This window comes from Siphateles boraxobius, unplaced genomic scaffold (assembly GCF_051911475.1).
Source record: "Siphateles boraxobius isolate OS27281-9 unplaced genomic scaffold, OSU_SipBor_1 16, whole genome shotgun sequence".
Lineage (NCBI taxonomy): Eukaryota > Metazoa > Chordata > Actinopteri > Cypriniformes > Leuciscidae > Siphateles > Siphateles boraxobius.
In genome coordinates this window covers 17,072,323-17,090,619 of record NW_027508766.1, presented here as the reverse complement: position 1 = coordinate 17,090,619, position 18,297 = coordinate 17,072,323, and the positions used below count along the sequence as shown (strand labels likewise).

Sequence of the window (18,297 nt, the reverse complement as noted above, 5' to 3'; positions counted from 1 at the left end):
CCTATGGGTTTTTGTGATTTATTTACAAAAAACGAGGGGCTCAGTGTCCAAATCTCCGATTAGCTTATACATCAGATATTACCATGGTAAGTCTGTGCCAAAACATACTTGTCAACTTGCTTTCACTTGCTGAACTTAACATATGCAGCGCTACCAATTTTAAAATTTCACTCGAAAGAATGACATTTACATATTATAAACTGCTCAAAAAATTTAAGAAATATACTGTAAATTGGCATGCAATACACAAATGTTCTCTCTCTTTCTCTCATAAAAAAAGAACTAAAATAGACCCAAGACAGAGTTGACGAATAAGTAGTGAATATACATTTATATCTGTAATTATATATCCTATGTATCTTTATATCTCTGTCTGCATCATTTTCAGTAACATGAACCCCAGTTGCATTTACTAGGCTCTGCTGGAGGAATTGAGGAAGAAATTATTTTAGAGACAAGGTAGGTTATAGTCACAAGGAACATGTAATGCATTACAGTGGTATAATGAATAAAATCAAAACAATTAAAAGCATCCTACATACGAGGAGGAAACCCAGGAAGTCACTTTACATCACAATTTTTTGATGTTGATGATTAAAAAAAAAAAAAACACTATACACATTGGCTTCAACTTAATCTGTCGGTTGAAGTCTATCGGACTCATTTTACTTTATTTTAGTGTGCCAACTAAACTTAAGGCAAAAAGAGCACATCCAATGATTATAAGGGGTTCAGAGTTCAATTCAAGGCTGTTAAATGAAACGAATCATTGTCAATGCCACAAACCCAGTGAATGAGTGGCATTACTGCAGCCACAAAAAGTGAGAAAATAACCTCTAATACATTCATATTTTCTTTTATAAAGATTATCAGTCATGGTCCATTTCCAAACTATTCTGGATATATGGCAAGAAGTGTCTAGGTACCATTGAAAGCATTCAATACACCATTTGAGAAAAAAACAAAGGGTAAAATAATAAAGTTATTAAAATTGAGAACATACATTAGTTGTAATACTTTCAACTAATAATAACTATTGTCAAACACACATCCTTCTGAAATTAAACCTAGCACTGCCGCTTGAAGTCTTTTTAAAGATAACTGTCCAACTTTGTCTTTAAATGCTTTCCTCTTTTTCTTTACAAGTCTAAGTCTCCTCTAAGTGTCTACGTGTCCAAGATAGCTAGAATTCACTTGGTTTCAGAGTTTATTCCAATCTGCAGCCTTGTGGGTGGGTGTTTTTTAATCTGAATGCATTTTGCAATTACCTCCATTTCATATATACTGAACTTAAATCACAACTTTGATTGTCCTATGAGTGGACTTGGTAAAGATGAGGCATATCAGATAGAAAGTAGGATAAGAGATACTCAGAGCACCTACATATCAATAGTATAAAAAAAAGTACAGAAGACAATCCAATTATAAAACAAACAAACAAATGAACGTATGATATAGATTAAAAACAAACAAACAAAAATTTCAGACACATAATTCTACATCAAATATTGAGCTGAGAGCACCCGAAGAGAAAATGTACAGTGTTGAAATTGCCAAAGTGACTGCGAAGCCTCTGAAAATAAAGGTTTAATAACGATACTGACACCAGAGTTGCGGGATGCTGTCTAGAGTTCTGGTGAATTATGTTGAGCCAAATTCTGGTCAACTGGAAACATTTCTGTGAAGACCGAATGTCGAAAACACGCATAACTTTGTGCCGTTTTGGATAAAAAAAATAAATAGTCTCTTAAAAATGTTAACAATGAAGAGCATTATCAAAGTCAGTAAAATAAATGCGGAATGAGTTGAAATGTCACGCTAACATGATACCACACCAGAGTGAGAGAGCAGATAAAATTATTTTTTTCCTTCAGATTTTGAGACATTGTGTAGCTACTCGATCAGTAAAATGCAGCCAGGCATTTGTCAGCTTTTCCACTAAAGCACGTTTTCAGTATGAACCTAATGAGCAGCAACCTAAAAAAAAAAAAAACACAACGGACACGCACAACCGTTTCACCTCCACAACTGACATATTTTCAAAAAATATCTTTTTTTTTTGTCTTTTTTTTTCCTCTGGTGATACCAGGCATTTCCCTTTGAGGGCCAGCAAGAACCTTAAAACTGCTTGAACTATTCCAACTCTCCTCTTTGTCTGAGCCAAGAGCCTACAAACTATTTTTAAAATATCCTCTGCCATCTGCAAAGCATCTAGCTCTTTATAAAATGGGCCTTCAGAGAGATACTATCATGACAACACACACTACTCATTAGAAAATAGAGGAGGTTGAAGTATGCGACTTGTCGAATTGGAGTTCAGTCTGAGTCACTGCTCTCGGAGCTGGAGCCGCTGGAGCTGCTGCTTCCCGAATCCGAAGAACTACTGCTGCCACTCAGCCGAGATGGCCCGCCCCCCTGCGCTGACCCCGCCTTTTCTGCTGGGAACAGGGAAGAAAATTGATTGCATGTTCAATATGCGTGAGAAAAACAAACACTGAATGTACATATTATAGACAATGCATTTCCGTTAAAGAGATAGTTCCCCCCAAAATGATTTACTCACCCTCAAGCCATCCTAGGTGTATATGACATTCTTCTTTCAGACGAATACAATTGGAGTTACATTAAAAAAAAAAGTCCCGACTCTTCCAAGCTTTATAACGGCAGTGAATGGCCGTTTCTGTTTTGAAGTCCATCAAAGTGCATCCATCCATGATAAACGTCCTCCACATGACTCTGGGGGTTAATAAAGACCTTCTGAAGTGAAGCGATGCATTTGTGTAAGAAAAATATCCATATTTAAAACTTTATTGACTAAAATAACTAGCTTCTGGCAGACAGCCGTACGCAAGTCGACTTAGGCCAAAAGAGTAACACTTGATGATGTATGACGTAGGATGTAGGAGTAGCGTAAGTTTAGACCCCTCTCGCGGGTAAAACAAACGGCTGGGCAACAAACTCAAGCTCCTCTGACATTTCCCTTTAAAATTTTAGTTTTAGACTTCAATTTGTGACTGGTGTTTTGTTTTGCTCAATCCTCTGTGCTTCCGCGTTCGTCATTACGTTTGTTCGTCGGGTCAAGTGTTACTCTTTTGGTGTAAATCGATGCGTACGGTCGTCTGCCGGAAGCTAGTAATTTTAGTCGATAAAGTTTTGAATGTGGATATTTTTCTTACACAAAAGCATCGCTTCACTTCAGAAGGCCTTTATTAACCCCATGCGCCGTGTGGAGGACTTTTATCATAGATGGATGCACTTTGATGGATTGTATTCGCCTGAAAGAAGAATGTCGTATACACCTAGGATGGCTTGAGGGTGAGTAAATCATAGGCTAATCTTCATTTATGGGTGAACTATCTCTTGAAGACCCTATATTGTTTTCTTGCACGCCCTTACCCACACCTGCAGCTGTGTATTACGATAAAGCAGAGACATGCACAAAGAAAGCAAAGATCTGATCTCGAAAGGACAGATTATATTGCATGCCCACCAAAGCAGCTGATATCAAGTGAAGTCAGTTAGTTGCAGCACATACACAACCATAGTCCTCAGTTATTAGATTCTCTAAGCAGGTTTAACCATGTTTTCCTCTGTCCAAATCAGGGCTCAACAGCAAGGATTTTTTTTTTTCTGTCAGTAGATCAAGATTTCTAATTGCCCTGTCAAGACTTTTACTGGCACTAAGTCAAAAATGAGAAGTTAATTTTAATGAATTTATAATTTTATATTTATTGCTGTATTTTTAATAAAGATTTAATAAAGTACAGATAGTACAGAAAGTACAAAGACAGATAGTGAGTGTTTTTCGAGGACAGTAAGATTTTTTTTTTAATGTTTTTGAAAGTCTTTTATGTCACCAAGGCTGCATTAATCATTATGGAAGTGAAATGTAGCTATACTTTAAAATAAATAAGAGTTTTCTATTTTAATATACATTCAACATATAAAGTGGATAAAAAACGAACTAACTAACTTTGATGACTTTTGATCCACTTCAAATTTTGAGTATTTTAAAATGTAATATATTACTGTGATGGCAAAGCTGAATTTCAGCATCATTAATCCAGTCTTCAGTGTCACATGATCTTTCAGAAATCATTCTAATATACTGATTTTCTCAAGACTGATTCTTTTCTTATTATCGATGTTGAAAACAGTTAATATTTTTTGGAAACCTCAATACATTGTTTTTTTAATAGAAAGATCAAAAGAACATTTAAAAAAAATGTAACAAGTAAATATCTTTATTGTAACTGTTGATCAATTTAATCCACCCTTGCTGAACAAAATTAATAAAACAAATTCTTACTGACCTCAAAATTTCGAACGGTAGTGTATAAACAGTTATTATAACCAGACAGGAGTTCCAAGAAAGGAAAATGATGGCATTTGCGGGTCAAAAAAACTAAAACACAATGTTACTGAATCTACCAAGAATATTAAGTCAAAAACTATAGATGCATCAAAATTTCGGCTACCGAAACGTTTAGGGCCGAAATGGTTTTTAAGGGCTTGAAATCAAAGACAAAGTGATGTTTAATTAGTGCTTTTCCAATGGCGCACTTTGACTGTTAAGCGTCTATTTCATGCACAAAATGTGGATAAACTACTAAAGTTAAACACTGTGAGGACTCTAGGGCTGGGTTGACAATATAGATTTCTCGATTTTAATCGATACTGATATGGATTCTTAAATCTCAAAACCGATCTTTTAATCTTCTTTCTGTTGGTGAACAAAACTCCACTATAGATTTGTATGCGCACCTGTCATCCAATAATCGCAAAATAAGCTTTGCGTTTCTTTACTTCTAATATGAAACGAAGTCTCAAATTTCAAATTTAGTTTTAATTTTATCATGAAATTCAAAGAATAAAGGACAGATCACTCACTGTAGCCACATCAGTTTAAGAAGCAGGACGGATCAAGCGCAAATGAACTGATAATCTCATCGTTATCACTAGTAACAACACTAAAATAAACATGAATGAACATCAGAAGGTATGTTGAAAGATATAGTACGACTAAAATGTATAATGTCATCTCTCAATCAGTGTTTCAACTGCGGAAAGACATCGATAAAACAGCTTGTATACAATATGCTCCATGACGTTACATTTACGTTAGTTACCAGCAGAATTCACTAGCTAATTTCCAGAGAAGAAATAGAAAGATAGCACCAGCCCAGTAGGGCAATAGACAGTCCCGTCAACTGGTTCAAAACGGGCCAGCAGTCCATCCTTGTTGTTGAGCCCTGCAAACCCTTTTCAGTGTGTGAATAGCATTACATATGAAGGTCTGACAGAAGCCCTTCGATCAAGTTAGTCAAATTAGTGAAGCGAAAAGCCTATCCTTATCTTCGTTTTCTTATCCTACCATCCTTAATCCAGCTAACCCAGTTTGGTCACCTGTCTGCTCACATCTGCACACTACCACACAGGTACCTTTTTTGGGTGGTTTCTTGTTGTTGTTCAGTTGTCCGCTCACGTCCTGTAGCCTCTTTTCTAACTCTTTCTTCTTTTCCTGAACCAGTTCCTCTTTAGACTTGGCACTCTTTTTCCCAGTGCCCGCTGCAGGAGACACACAGCGGTGACCGGTGAGTAACGGGTTGCCCTCGTAGCCCACCGCCGTGGCAACAAGCAGCAAAAAGCACTCTGCTACACTGGTTTTAAACTCCATGATGTCAAATTTGTGTTCAAGGAATCTTATCCGGTTCAAGTTAGGACCAAACAGCAGCATTTGGTTACTACCATAAAAAGTATTTAGACTCATCCCTCCTTTTCCTTGAAGTCCCCCTGTGGTCAATAATTTTATCCCATAAAAACCTATCTTTGATCACCAAAATGAAATATATATAATAAAAAAATCCTTGGAAAAAAAATCTTCATGCCTTATTGCTTGAATGTAACTCTATACCCTTGCCTCATTTAGTATACGCGGTTCTATAAATATGCAAATTAGCCCTGCTCCACTCACTAACACCAGCTCAGAGATCCACTCGTTTACGTGATTGGTTACAAGGTATTTTGTGACGTCAGAAATACCAGCGATTTCAAACCGCATTTTTGAGACTGTCTTTGGTTCACTGCTGTTTTAAGAAGAAAATACTAAGCAATGGCTTGATTTACACCACAGGGGGAATTTAAAACAAACAAAAATCAAGGTTGTTGAAACACTAACTACAGGGGCCGGTTTCAAAAAGCTATTTTAGACCGGTCTATAGTGTTAGACAAGTCTAAAATTTGCTCATAGACTAGTCTAATGCAAGTTGCACTGTTTCACAAAAACAAAGACTGACTTAATTAAGACAAAAAAAAATTAGACACCTTACCCCCAGGCTAACTTAGGTCTAAGACTCTATGTTACCTTGGCAACCAGCAATAACAATCAGTTACATTACAAACAGCCAAAAGAAAAGGGGAAATGCAATGGCTCATAATTTGTGGTTTGATGACGACGTAATAGAGCTCTTCTCGTAAGAGCTACGAGAAGGGAAAGGGATTTTAGGATATTTCCTCTTAAATATTTCTTTTTTGGCATCTTGTACCATGTTTTTGTATCTTTTCTGTATGTCTTTAACGCTCCGCTCAACGGTCGGATTAACGCTGTTAACTGTCGTAGCAATCTTTATCCAAATTAAACAAACACATGTTTTCCGCTGGGGTAAACTGCACTGAGCGGTTGAATGCACTTACTCCATCCGCCGTGTTTTTTTGTTCTGGAAAGTGTTACTTTACCCAGAATGCATTGCAGTGTAGTTCTACTTAAGATAGTCAGAGTCTTAAGTGCTTTGTGCAACAGTCTGATTTTGATGTCTACTTGAAGTCTGACTATCTACTATATCTAAGCCATAGTCAAAGTCTATCTTTATGAAACCGGCCACAGAAGTGAATAGGGAGAATTTTTAGAGGATTTAAAAGAAAAGTTTATTTTTTTGTTTATTTAATTTTATTTTTTATCATGGTAACAAAGTTGTAAAATTGAATGCAACTTTACACAGAAAAGGTTATTAAGCATTTGTTTTAAACATTAAAATCATGCTAACACGTGCAGTTTATGTTTTGTGGCTGTAATATAAAGTGAAACACTAAGGAAACTGATTATCATTAAAAATTTTGATACCATTGAAATTTCATAATTCTTGTTAACAATTTCAATCTCACTTCAAGACAAGTAGAGTCAGTGATAAAATAAGAACAAAGAAAATAATTACAAGCAATAGGACAACAAACTACAATAGACCAAATAAATAGACATACCTGAAAACCTTCAAGCAATAGAAATAAGAAATACTAGCCTATTTCAATTGCAAAAGTAATCAAATGTATAAAAAACTGCATATCTTCACTGTGTGTAAATTAAATATACATTTATCTTATTAAAGTGAGACAAAAGTGATTCAGTCAAGAGCATTGATATTCTCTTTTTTGTTTGTTTGATCAACATTAATGACAAGACGACAGCAGGTTTATTAGGCTACTGTCACTTTAAGAGCATATGCACGGATCCAATATACTATTACACATGCGTTTTCTTTCTCAACTGTTTACATTTCACTTAAGATATTTTGACATAAGTGTGTTTATTTAACCGTTGTTTAGGCTGCAAAAAGAAAGTACTCACGCGCTCTATGAGCAGCGGCTTCATGTGCGCAAATTTCAACTGGTTAATCAGGTCTTCTGGTATATCGCCGACCGTTAATCGATAGTATAAGCTTTAGTTGCATTTTGAAGCATTGTTTCAACGTACTTTTTAAATAATAGTCTAACAGCAGTATTCTTGGTGAAAAACTACATTACCCATAATTCTGCAAAGAAAACACCACCAATGAGAGAACCATGACAAGGAAATCACGCTAAAATAATTTTCCCATGAAAAATAATTTTCCCATGAAGCAACGTGATTGACACAGAGTCTCCCAACACTTTCCAACTACTTAAAATTTTATACGTTCACGCTAATTTTCCAATAAGTTTAATAAGTGTGGCCGATTAACATTGTTTTTAGCAATGGTATTTTGAATTATGGCATTGTAGTTTTTACCTTAAACTTTTCAAATACTTTTTTGGTTCAAATCAAAGATTGTAATGTTGTAGGTCACCTAATAGCTGGTTGGTTTGGCTTAAATCTTTAACAAAAGACCCTATAGGAAATATAAATAGAAAAAAAATACTTCCGGAACCAAGAGCACTAAAAAATGTGAGCAGGTACTGTTGCACTCCATTGAAATAGTGAGTATTCTAAAGGTTATGGATTGACCCAATTCACTTCCATTATATGTGCCTTTTTTTCAAGAAAAAAAGGGAAAAGTGGAAATTACTTATTATGGTAATCAATGTTATGTCACAAATGCTGAGGATTGAGCTTAACTTGTAATGAACCCAGAATATTCCATTGTGAAGTACGAGTGCTGCAGTGTGCACAATGATTACATGTACACTGTGTACAATTAGGAAATTCATGGTCTGATCAAATGTTCTCTACTGTACACTGATGTACTCTTTAAACCCTTGCAGCTTCACTTGAGGGTATTAATACCAGGGAAAGCACATGTAAGGTAATCCACCAAAAGTCATGCAACACATTGGAGAAGGTGAGTGCTCCCAGCTCAAAGGAGGAAATAGCACAGCCCATTTCAGCTTTTAGAGCAGACGGACCAGGCAAGAAAAGAGAGTTGCTTGTCTATAAAACACTGAAGTAAGCCTATACCTAGCAACAAATCTGCTGAGAAAGAAAAGAGGTTGCACTTACGTAAAGGTTTGCGCTGCTTTTTCTGTAAACAGGACTTGACGTATCGTTCGAGCTCACGCAACGTGGAAGGCTTGAGCGTTTCAAAGTCGATCTCGATCTCATCTGGGTTGGAGTCTCGCAGTGACGGCTCACGTGACTGGATGATGTGGACCACGCGGCCCAGTTTCTCACCCGGCAACCGGTTGATATCCAGGCTAAGTTGCCGCTTCTCGTCATAAGACATGGGTAGAGACTCCTCCTCGTCAGACTCATAGTTTGCTGCACCAGGTTTGCCCCCCTTTTTCGGTTGCCTGTGGATTGGAGGTGAAGTTTGCACAAGACTGAAGTGGCATATTGAGACTGAACAAATTACATGAAAGTTAGCTCACTTTACCAATAAATGGCACATTGTGTGTTATTGCATTGTGTTGATTTGCACTGAAGTATTATCGTAATATTATAATTTTAAACAACATAAAATTGGTATTTATCCACATATAAAAGCAGGCCAAATAATCAGCCGACATCATCAGTTGATTATCCGTTAATATTGATAATCATGACTGCTTAGACTATTAACAAGTGTTTCTAAAGGTATTGAGGATCTTCAGTTTTTGGAACCCTGTTTCTGCTTGAGAACAATAAATGCAAGCGTGAGATGAACTTTAAAAAAGAAATACACTTTCTGTTGATTAAAGAATAGTGAAAAAAATTATCAAAATTCCACAAAAATATTAAGAATTAACTTTTTTCAACATTTATGTGCCAAGAAATGTTATTTGAGCACCAAACAATCCTATTAGAATGATTTCTGAAGGATCATGTGACACTGAAGACTGGTGTAATGATGCTGAGAACGGCCATTTAAAATTGTAATAGAATTTCACAATATTATTGTTTTTACTGTATTTTTTATAAATAAATGCAGCCCAGATGCGCGTGAGAAAAAAATATTAAAAAAATTAGTGTAATGTCCCCCTTATGAAAAATAAAGTCACAATCCAATTCTTTTTTTTAATCTGAGATGGAACAGGTTTCCATAGTTTTTAGATATTTTTAAAAGGGATAATATTATGCAAAATAAAACCCAGAAGGTCATACATTTTAAATCAAATCCAAAGATCCCAACAAAACCAGCTAACCTTGTAGTGGATGTGCTGTTGGGTTTCCGCGCAGAGGTCTTTTTCTGCTGAGTTTGCTTATTCGGTTGTGTGGACTTGGCCTTTTTGTCATCTTCCACCTTGACCTTGTTTTTCTCTTTATCCTTCTCTTTGTCTTTCTTCTTCTTCTCTTTTTCCTTCTTCTCTTTCTTTTTCTTTGGTTTGCTCACAGGACCCTGTGACAGAGCGGCTAGCTGTTCATGAACAGCCTTCAGCTGAGGAGGAAGGTGGAGGGAATGGTTAGCAAGCAGGGGGATGGGGCATGCTGCATCGACGCTAACTAGGATCTTAGCTGTGCGGGACATATGATGGGACTGGTGATGAAGGGAAGAGTTTGAAGGATAATGAATGACATTTGTCACCTATATATCTCCCATTTTCATGGAAACGCTCTCCCCAGAAAATAGCTGTTTGCGAGGACTCTTATTTTGAAACAAATGCCAAGCCCAGACATGTCTTGTTTACTTTGGAATTCTTCGCAAACAAAATGAACATAAACACTTTTAACTACTTTTAGTTCCAAATATTCAAAAGCTACAGCACACTAATTGAACAATTTTACAAACACACTATCCATCATCATTTAATTGTCCAGTTACAAACCCCTGTTTTAAATAGGTACCCAAATAATACCCATTTTCTTAATGCCTGTTATTGATGTTATTCATCTTTTTATAGGTTTCATTTTTTAATCTCATAATTCTTAATTAAAATATCTTGATTATAAACTCGATTTTCCGGTGAAACAACGGGCTTGTCTCTGATACATATGCCGGACTTCACCAAACATTTAATCCCGCCCCTTTCTTACAATCAACTGCAAGCTCGCATTCAGCTCTGCCTCCATCCAATAAACACCTGAGTGATAGAATCAAGTACCCGTCCCACATTTTTCTTCAATCTCCCTCTCTACAGTTTCATCATGACTTTAAACCACCTTTAAAGAATCAAAAAGACTTTACCACAATGATTTTAGAAGCACCGGAGACCACATCCCAGCAAATAATTTGGATTCTCACTGATAAACATGCTAATCAATGTCATTCGCAGAGCAGAGAGGGAAACAGAGCCAAAAGACTAGCTGAGAGTGTCAAAGCAAGCTTACTTAAAGATGCCCAGCTCAAATACACCCCATAAAGCACCACCTTAACCCTCTACCGCTCACTTAAGAAGAAGCTACGAAAAATGGAGGAGTTAGTGGGGTGGGGGACCGGGAAGTAAAAATATCATTCACCTGAAAACGTTTGGCACACCCGTTTTTTGTCCCCGACCTGTTACCATTGGGGTGCTCCACAGTGAATCGCTGGTAAAAAAGCCAAAGTGAAATCAAGGGACAAAATAGTCATTCTCAAAAATGTATTTTAACAACAGACTGTGTCATGATGAGAGCAGAGTAACTATAATCGACACCAATATGTTTAACACTGAGAGACAGCCAAATTAAAAACTGTCATCTGAAGTTTTACTGCATGCAAGCCAATGTATACCAAGATGCCAACACAAACTGCAGAGGCGGTAGAGGGTTAAACGTTCAGTCCAGGGTGAGAATGGGCACTCGTTTCCAAAACATTATGAAAACAAGAGACATTAAGAAAAAAAAAAAAAATGAACAAAATCCAAATGACTAACACAAGCAGTCAGACTGAGGAGGAGGAGGAGGTGGTGAATGTGAGGGGGAGTGGCTGTGGCCTCTGCCTGTCTCTCCACCCTTGGTTTGGATCTTGGTCCTCAAGTGGTGACACCCACCTGTTTGCCACTCACCTGTTCCTGCAGCTCAGCCAGCCGAGTGGCCCGTTCCTCCTCCGAGTCGGAGCTGGAGCTGGAAGAGTCTGCGCTGCTTTCGCTGCTGCCGGTGCTCTTGCTCACCACAGCCGTGGCCGATACCGCAGTGGGCGAGGACGGCTCTGCCGGTTCATCGGGCATCTTAGCGAATTTCATCTCAAACACATCCTGTAGGACATGGACAAATATGATTGGTGAGATCCGAAAGCATATTATCAGTTACAATGGCTTTTTTTTTTTTACCGCCGCACCTGGAGTTTTCTTGCCATGGCAACGACCTCGTGATCAGGCGGGTTGTATTTGTAACAATTTGAGAACATTAACCGAATATCTGCTGCGAAACTTTGGGCGTCTTGGTATTCTCGACTGTCCATCTTTTTCTGGAAAAGACACGTTGCATGAGATAAAGTTTGGCTTTAAAAATGTAAAAAAGGGAATAAAAACTAAAGTTTTATATAGTACTGTGCTAAAGTCTTAGGCACGCTAGAATTTTCATCCCCAAAAATTGCCATTTATTTGTATCTTTTGCTGTAGTGTGTCAGTGGGAACTGTCCAATGACATTTTTGTATGCACAAGGAGTCTGACAACAGCCGGTGCTCCACACGGAGATCTGATCTCACCATCATCGTCTGTCTGGGATTACATAAAGAAACAGAAAAAAAACTGAGACCGACTAAATCCAGAAGAACTGTGACAACATCTCTAAGATGCTTGAAGAAAACTATATCCAAAACTACAGTACTGTCAAAAGTTTTAGGGGCTTGTGTAGAAATGCTGTAAAGTGAGGATGCTTTCAAAAATAATGTCATAAATAGATTTTATTTATTAATTAACTTCTATTTACTAACTTAAATCCATATTTGGAGTGACCACCCATTGTGTGACCACCTGTTGTAGCTTTTGTCCATACATTCATACATAGTTTTACAGGTAGCTTTGCAGGTCGGTTTATTCAAGTGTCTTGGAGACGTTGCCACAGTTCTTCTAGATTTGTCAGTCTGTATCAGTCTTTTCTGTTTGATGGTGAGATCAGAGCTCAGTGTGGAGCACCTGCTGTTGTCAGACTCCTTGTGCGTACAAAAATCTCACTGGATTATTACAATTAATGGAAAAATGAATGTTTGGAAATGTAAACTGATATTTTCAAAAACACCATAGCAAAATATATAAATAACTGAAACCATTAACTTGGGGGCAAAAATACAAGCGTGCCTAAGACTTTTGCACATATATATACTTATATATATCCTTTTTAGCTATCCTTTAATAACTTTGCAAGGTGTAATTTTAGGCCATACTTTGACAGAGCTGAGGTCCATTGGTTGCTTGATGATTTCATGATAGTCATGCAGCTCCAGGGCCTCTGCATCTACAGGCTTGTAGAAGGGCCAGGCGTAGGCCGCATGTTTCTTGGAAAGCATCTCTTTAAGGATAGTGTCACAGTATTTGAGATGATCGTTGAGTTTGCTTTTCTTGTTGCCTTGCTGTTGGACATCCCCATCCTCCAGGTCTTTTTTGGGAGGTTTGATGGGTCGACCTGTGCTCTCTCGTCTGGAAATGACTTTACTGTGTTTGGACTCTAACATCGCAGTGGGCGACTCACTTCTGCTGGCAGTGATCGCGCAGGTTGTGGGTGTGGTTGTGTCCGCTTTCCGCTTCACCCCTTTCTTCTGAGGAAAATTAATTCAGCATGTGTGTTAGAACACTACTAATACAGGGATGTGCCTGATGCCAAATACCTTATTTAGAAAGAAAAATACATTATATGGAGCCCCTAAAAGGGACATGGTAATGGAACAAATATGAGATGGAAGAAAAAATATATCTCAATGCTTTGCATTCTCTAACAATTTTACAGTTGGTTAATTACATTGTATATAATATGAAGACATCAGGAAGTTGCTATCAATGTGAAGGGTATTGAAGCCACTTTTGAATGCGCGCTCGCTTCTCACTTTCAAATTCACAATCATGCCTACCTGCATGTATAGGGAATGACGGAAGAGATGTGAAATGATTAATCACATCCAAAATAAAAGTTTGTGTTTACATAATATATGTGTGTGGACTGTGTATAATTATTTGATATATATATATATATATACATATATACACGCACATGCATGTACATGCATATGTGTGTATTTATATATACAAATAAATTATACACAGTACACTTAATTACACACACGCATGCGTTATTAATTTTCCGTGCCTTTCCGAATAAGGTATTCGGCTTTGGGCACATCCCTAATGTGCAAAATGACTGATCAGTGGCGTGTGTGATGGACTAGTCTCTTTGGATAGAACTCTTTAACAAATAGGCTAGTTCAAGCTCAAGTTCATCAGACAGGTTTTTTTTCTTTTTGAGATATACAGACACTAAATTCATCCTTCAATAGGATAAACGAGAGATAACAAATAAATAGACAACAAATCATTTTATTGCTCCAACAATTATAGCCCTCAAAAACAACAGATTATGCATAATAATGGGAACATTACTCACAGCAGGTGATTTGAAATGTATCGCTGAAAGCAGTAAATCTGTTACAAAAGTGGTTTTGATGGCTGAAACATTGGTGCTTTAGGAGATGAATCTCAGAAAAAGTTTTAGTGTGTTGACAATCTTCCAGCTACTTTTAGACTGTTAACAAACTAAAGCATAGCATGCTGTCAAAAAACTAAAGACCTCTCAGGGAAGTTGCATCCCTTTTAAAGCCCAGCTGCTAAAAATATGGAAAGCTAAAAAAAAACATCTGAACAAAATATAATAAAGAAAGAAAAATAGGATGAATAGACACTGACAGACAGATAGATAGATGATAGATGGATAGATACAGATGCCAGTAGTTAGTTGGCTTAGTTAGTCTACTATACTGATCCATCCCTACAACAAAAGCTATTCATTTTTTTCTAGGGCACAAATGACAATGAAAAGGACTGACATCATTTTAGCTGGTCTTACTTTGAGAACAGGCTGTGCGGTTGGAATCATGGGAGGGGGCGTCACAGGGGGCACAGCTTGAACATTGGAGGTGATGGTCGAGACCGGAGTCGCAGCTATTACAGGAGTTTGAGCCAGCTGAGGAGGGGAGCTCGGACATGACGAGGATGGAGACCCAGTAGTCAGTGCTATTGATGGTTGGTTTTCTGTTTGGGTGTAATAATGACAAGGTCAGCTGAAAAACCTCCTCCAAGCCATATGTCATTGGTAACTTCAAAGGTTCATTATTTGTGGCATCCAGTCAGTTACCTGAACCAGGGGGTGCTCCAGGTTTCCGTGCTTTACCCTTCGGTGGTGGGGGTAAAAGTTCCACCTCCTCCTGGGGCATCTGAGCTACCTTTTGGAGGAAAATCTTTTCCAAGGCTTGAGCCATGAGAACAATGTCATCTGTGGGCTGGGACAAGGGAAATTCATTTAAATCATTCATCATTAATTCATTTTTTTTATATTATAAAATATAAATAAATATATAGGACTTGGATCTACCTTGTTATAGATGTAACAGTTTGTGAACATAGTGTTAAAGTCCTGCATGCATTCGCCAGCAGTCCAATAGTAATTATTCTCAAGTCGCTTCTTTATGGTTCCCATGTCCATTGGATTCTTAATAACTTTATGGTAGTCCTATTTGACCGAAATAATATATTAGACAAGATGTAATGCACTAGGTAGAGAGAAAAAAAAAACATTTAAAGGTGAAAATGGATATTAAAACACTGTCTATAGCAATAAGAAAGTCATGTATAGTTTTATTCCCACTCTACACATTTTTTGATAATCCCAACACAAAAACGCTGACTCAATCAACTGCATGAGTTTGAGACTCTCTGCTTGCCTGACCAATAGCAGATTGTCACTATTTTTGCAATGCCGTTTGATAACACTAGAGGTGCAAAAATTACACTAGTCACCTTTAATTCAACTTATAACACACTACACTACAGGTCAAAAGTGTTGAATTATTAATTATCATTATTATTTGTTTTTAAAAGAAGTATCACCATGGCTGCATTTATTTTGGGGAAAAAACTAAAACATTGTGAAATATTATCACTATTAACAAATAACTATTCTATTTGAATATATTTTAAAATGTTACAAATTCCTGTGATGGCAAAGGTGCTAAATATTTTTCTGGTGATATACCATTGGTTTAATGGTGCTACTTTTATTCAGGAAGGATGCAAAAAAAAAGTAAAATTTTTAATTTTACAAAAGATTTATATTTCAAATAAAATAGTTTTCATTGAACATTCTATTCATCAAAGAATTCTGAAAACAATATATATATATATATATATATATATATATATATGCGTGTGCATATCTGTGTATGATATATGCATGCAGACATACACACATAAATATATAAATATGCACACATATGAATATATTATATAAACAAACTTTTATTTTAGAATCGATTATTCCATTTGACAGCACTAATGTGTATGTGTGTAAATTATATAAAAAAGCAACAAAATTACTCACTGGCAGATTCAACTTGATAGCATCCACAGGTGTGTAAAAGGGCCACGCAAACTGATGCTTCCACAGAGTCTTCACAACCACATTCTGCATATACTGTAGCTGGTTGGTTTTTCGGCCAGGCTTCCCAGGGTTCGTGACCTCAGGTGGGGGAGGGTTTACAATGGCTGGAGGCACCTGGGCAGGAGATGTGACTACCGACATACTGGTCAGTTAAGGGAAAGAAGTTGCTTGAATGACGTCTGCACGTCTCTTAGGTCAGCTTCAATGATCCTCTTGCTGCTCCTTAGTCCCACCTCCACACACACATCCCATCTCAGGACCTGAGTGTCAGCACGCTGCCAGTAAACGTAGAGAAATAACTCACTGAAGAAAATACAGCTATGAAAATAAATTACCTATTTATCTATATGGTGTGTATTTAGCATCATTAGAAATAGAATTAAAGAAATTATACCAGTTTACACTACGATTTTTTTTCACATTATATTGCTATTTGCACATATGTATTTCAATGTGTAGCACAGAGCCAAAAATAAATAAATAATCCAATTTAAAACTTTATCAAGGCCAGAATCATGGTGGAAGTGGACATGCATGTTGTAAACAGACAGTATTTTTAATAACTGTTATTTTCTATAACTGTATTAATATAATAATTCATGTACACCAATTTGATTTTTTATAAAAATCATTTTCAGGTTATTTGATGTACAGCTTAATAAATTATATGCATCTTCACCAGTAAATTAGTTAAAAGTCTGAATTTCAGTATCGGTGGTTTCACATGAATGAATGAATGACAAGAAAACCAGGAAAAAGCAGATTTTTTTTGTGAACTTGTGCGTTTCATTTGAACCACTTCAATAGTTTTAAACACCAACAAAACGATCAAAATTTCACGTGCCCATGAGAGGCCATGAAAAATCGCAGGTTTAGTCAGAATTAAACCAAAACATCAGCTAGCAAATTGCGCCCCTGCGCGCCCTTTAACGGAGCTCGAACTGTAAAACTTGACTGGAAATACATTTTGCAATCGCGCGTTAAAGTAACTGCATCAGGCGTGTGTGTATAAGTTCTTGAAAAGATGGCGGGCACGGGAGAGACAGGGCATCGAGTGAGGAATGCCGAGGATCGAGCCCCACCATGTCTTTAACACAACCATTGTGTGTGCATGCCGTTCAGCCAGCTAGCTACTCAGCGGGCTAATTTGAAATCATTCCACAATTCATCCACCAGTCCTATTTATACACTTGATACAACGAAAAAAAAACAGCGCAAATAATTACAGCGAGCTCTACGTTTACAGATCGAAACGGCTGCGCGTGAAAGAGGGTTTTGTTACATTGTTGCAAAGCGCCGCTCATCAGCTTCACTCTGTCAGAGGAGATCCTGCTAGCCACATTCAGCTGTGTTTTCCCCCCAAAACACCAATATACATCACCTAAACTGAATATAAACTTCGATCGGAATGCACTAATCGTAAATATATATGTTATACTTTATTACTTTCACTCCAAGCAGCTCCGGTAGCGTTTTCCTTGCAGATTTTCGGGTAGCTTTTATTGCGAAGAAGCATAATAGATGGCTGGGGTCGACACTGGTTGGGTAGTGTTGTGCGCATGCGCGGTTTCTCGCACGGTATTGTGGTTGTTGTTGTTGTTGTTGTTATTGTGTAAATGAACGCTCTCGGCGCCGATTAGCCTTCAACATTCTCGTTCCAAACGTCCAGTATTGTTTTGTTTTCTTTATTATAAATATAAAAATGGCATATTTACAGTGAAAAGTAAGTAGGTATTGGTCGGGACCACGAAACGCTGTTTTGTTTCACCGTGGCGTGAATGGGTTTGTTGATGACCAACATAGCTAACGTTAACTTACTTACAAAATAAGTACATGTGTGGAAGTGAAATATTGATTTGTTGAAATTAACTTTTTTTTTTAGCTTTCTACACAAACATTTGATGCTGTGAAACAAATGTGGCACACCTGCAACACTGGTAAAAAATAACAATATCAAAATAATATATTTATAAATTTCCAGTCAATATAAAAAAGTCATAAATAAACAGTCCCTTTGTAATGTTCCACATCTCATGATGTTACCAAAGAATCAGCACTAAAACAATAT

General features: G+C 37.1%; 1 protein-coding gene across 15 annotated transcripts; it reads right to left on the bottom strand.

Moving 5' to 3' along the window:
- Window positions 1-4: 4 nt before the first annotated feature.
- Window positions 5-17,786, bottom strand: brd3b (bromodomain containing 3b). 15 transcript variants are annotated; one of them, XM_077231816.1, is made up of 13 exons: window positions 17,676-17,786; window positions 16,170-16,504; window positions 15,165-15,302; window positions 14,928-15,072; window positions 14,640-14,824; window positions 12,970-13,341; window positions 11,922-12,050; window positions 11,635-11,838; window positions 11,123-11,191; window positions 9,871-10,103; window positions 8,750-9,039; window positions 5,443-5,568; window positions 5-2,438 (listed from the first exon to the last, which is right to left on the bottom strand). In XM_077231816.1, the coding sequence occupies exons 2-13, from the start codon at window positions 16,368-16,370 to the stop codon at window positions 2,317-2,319; spliced, it is 2,214 nt and encodes a 737-aa protein (XP_077087931.1). In that variant the 5' UTR covers window positions 16,371-16,504; window positions 17,676-17,786; the 3' UTR covers window positions 5-2,316. The 15 variants fall into 15 exon arrangements, with proteins under 15 accessions (XP_077087931.1, XP_077087932.1, XP_077087935.1 ...); XM_077231817.1 differs by having other exon boundaries at window positions 5-2,435; XM_077231820.1 differs by having other exon boundaries at window positions 11,650-11,838.
- Between the last annotated feature and the right edge of the window lie 511 nt (window positions 17,787-18,297).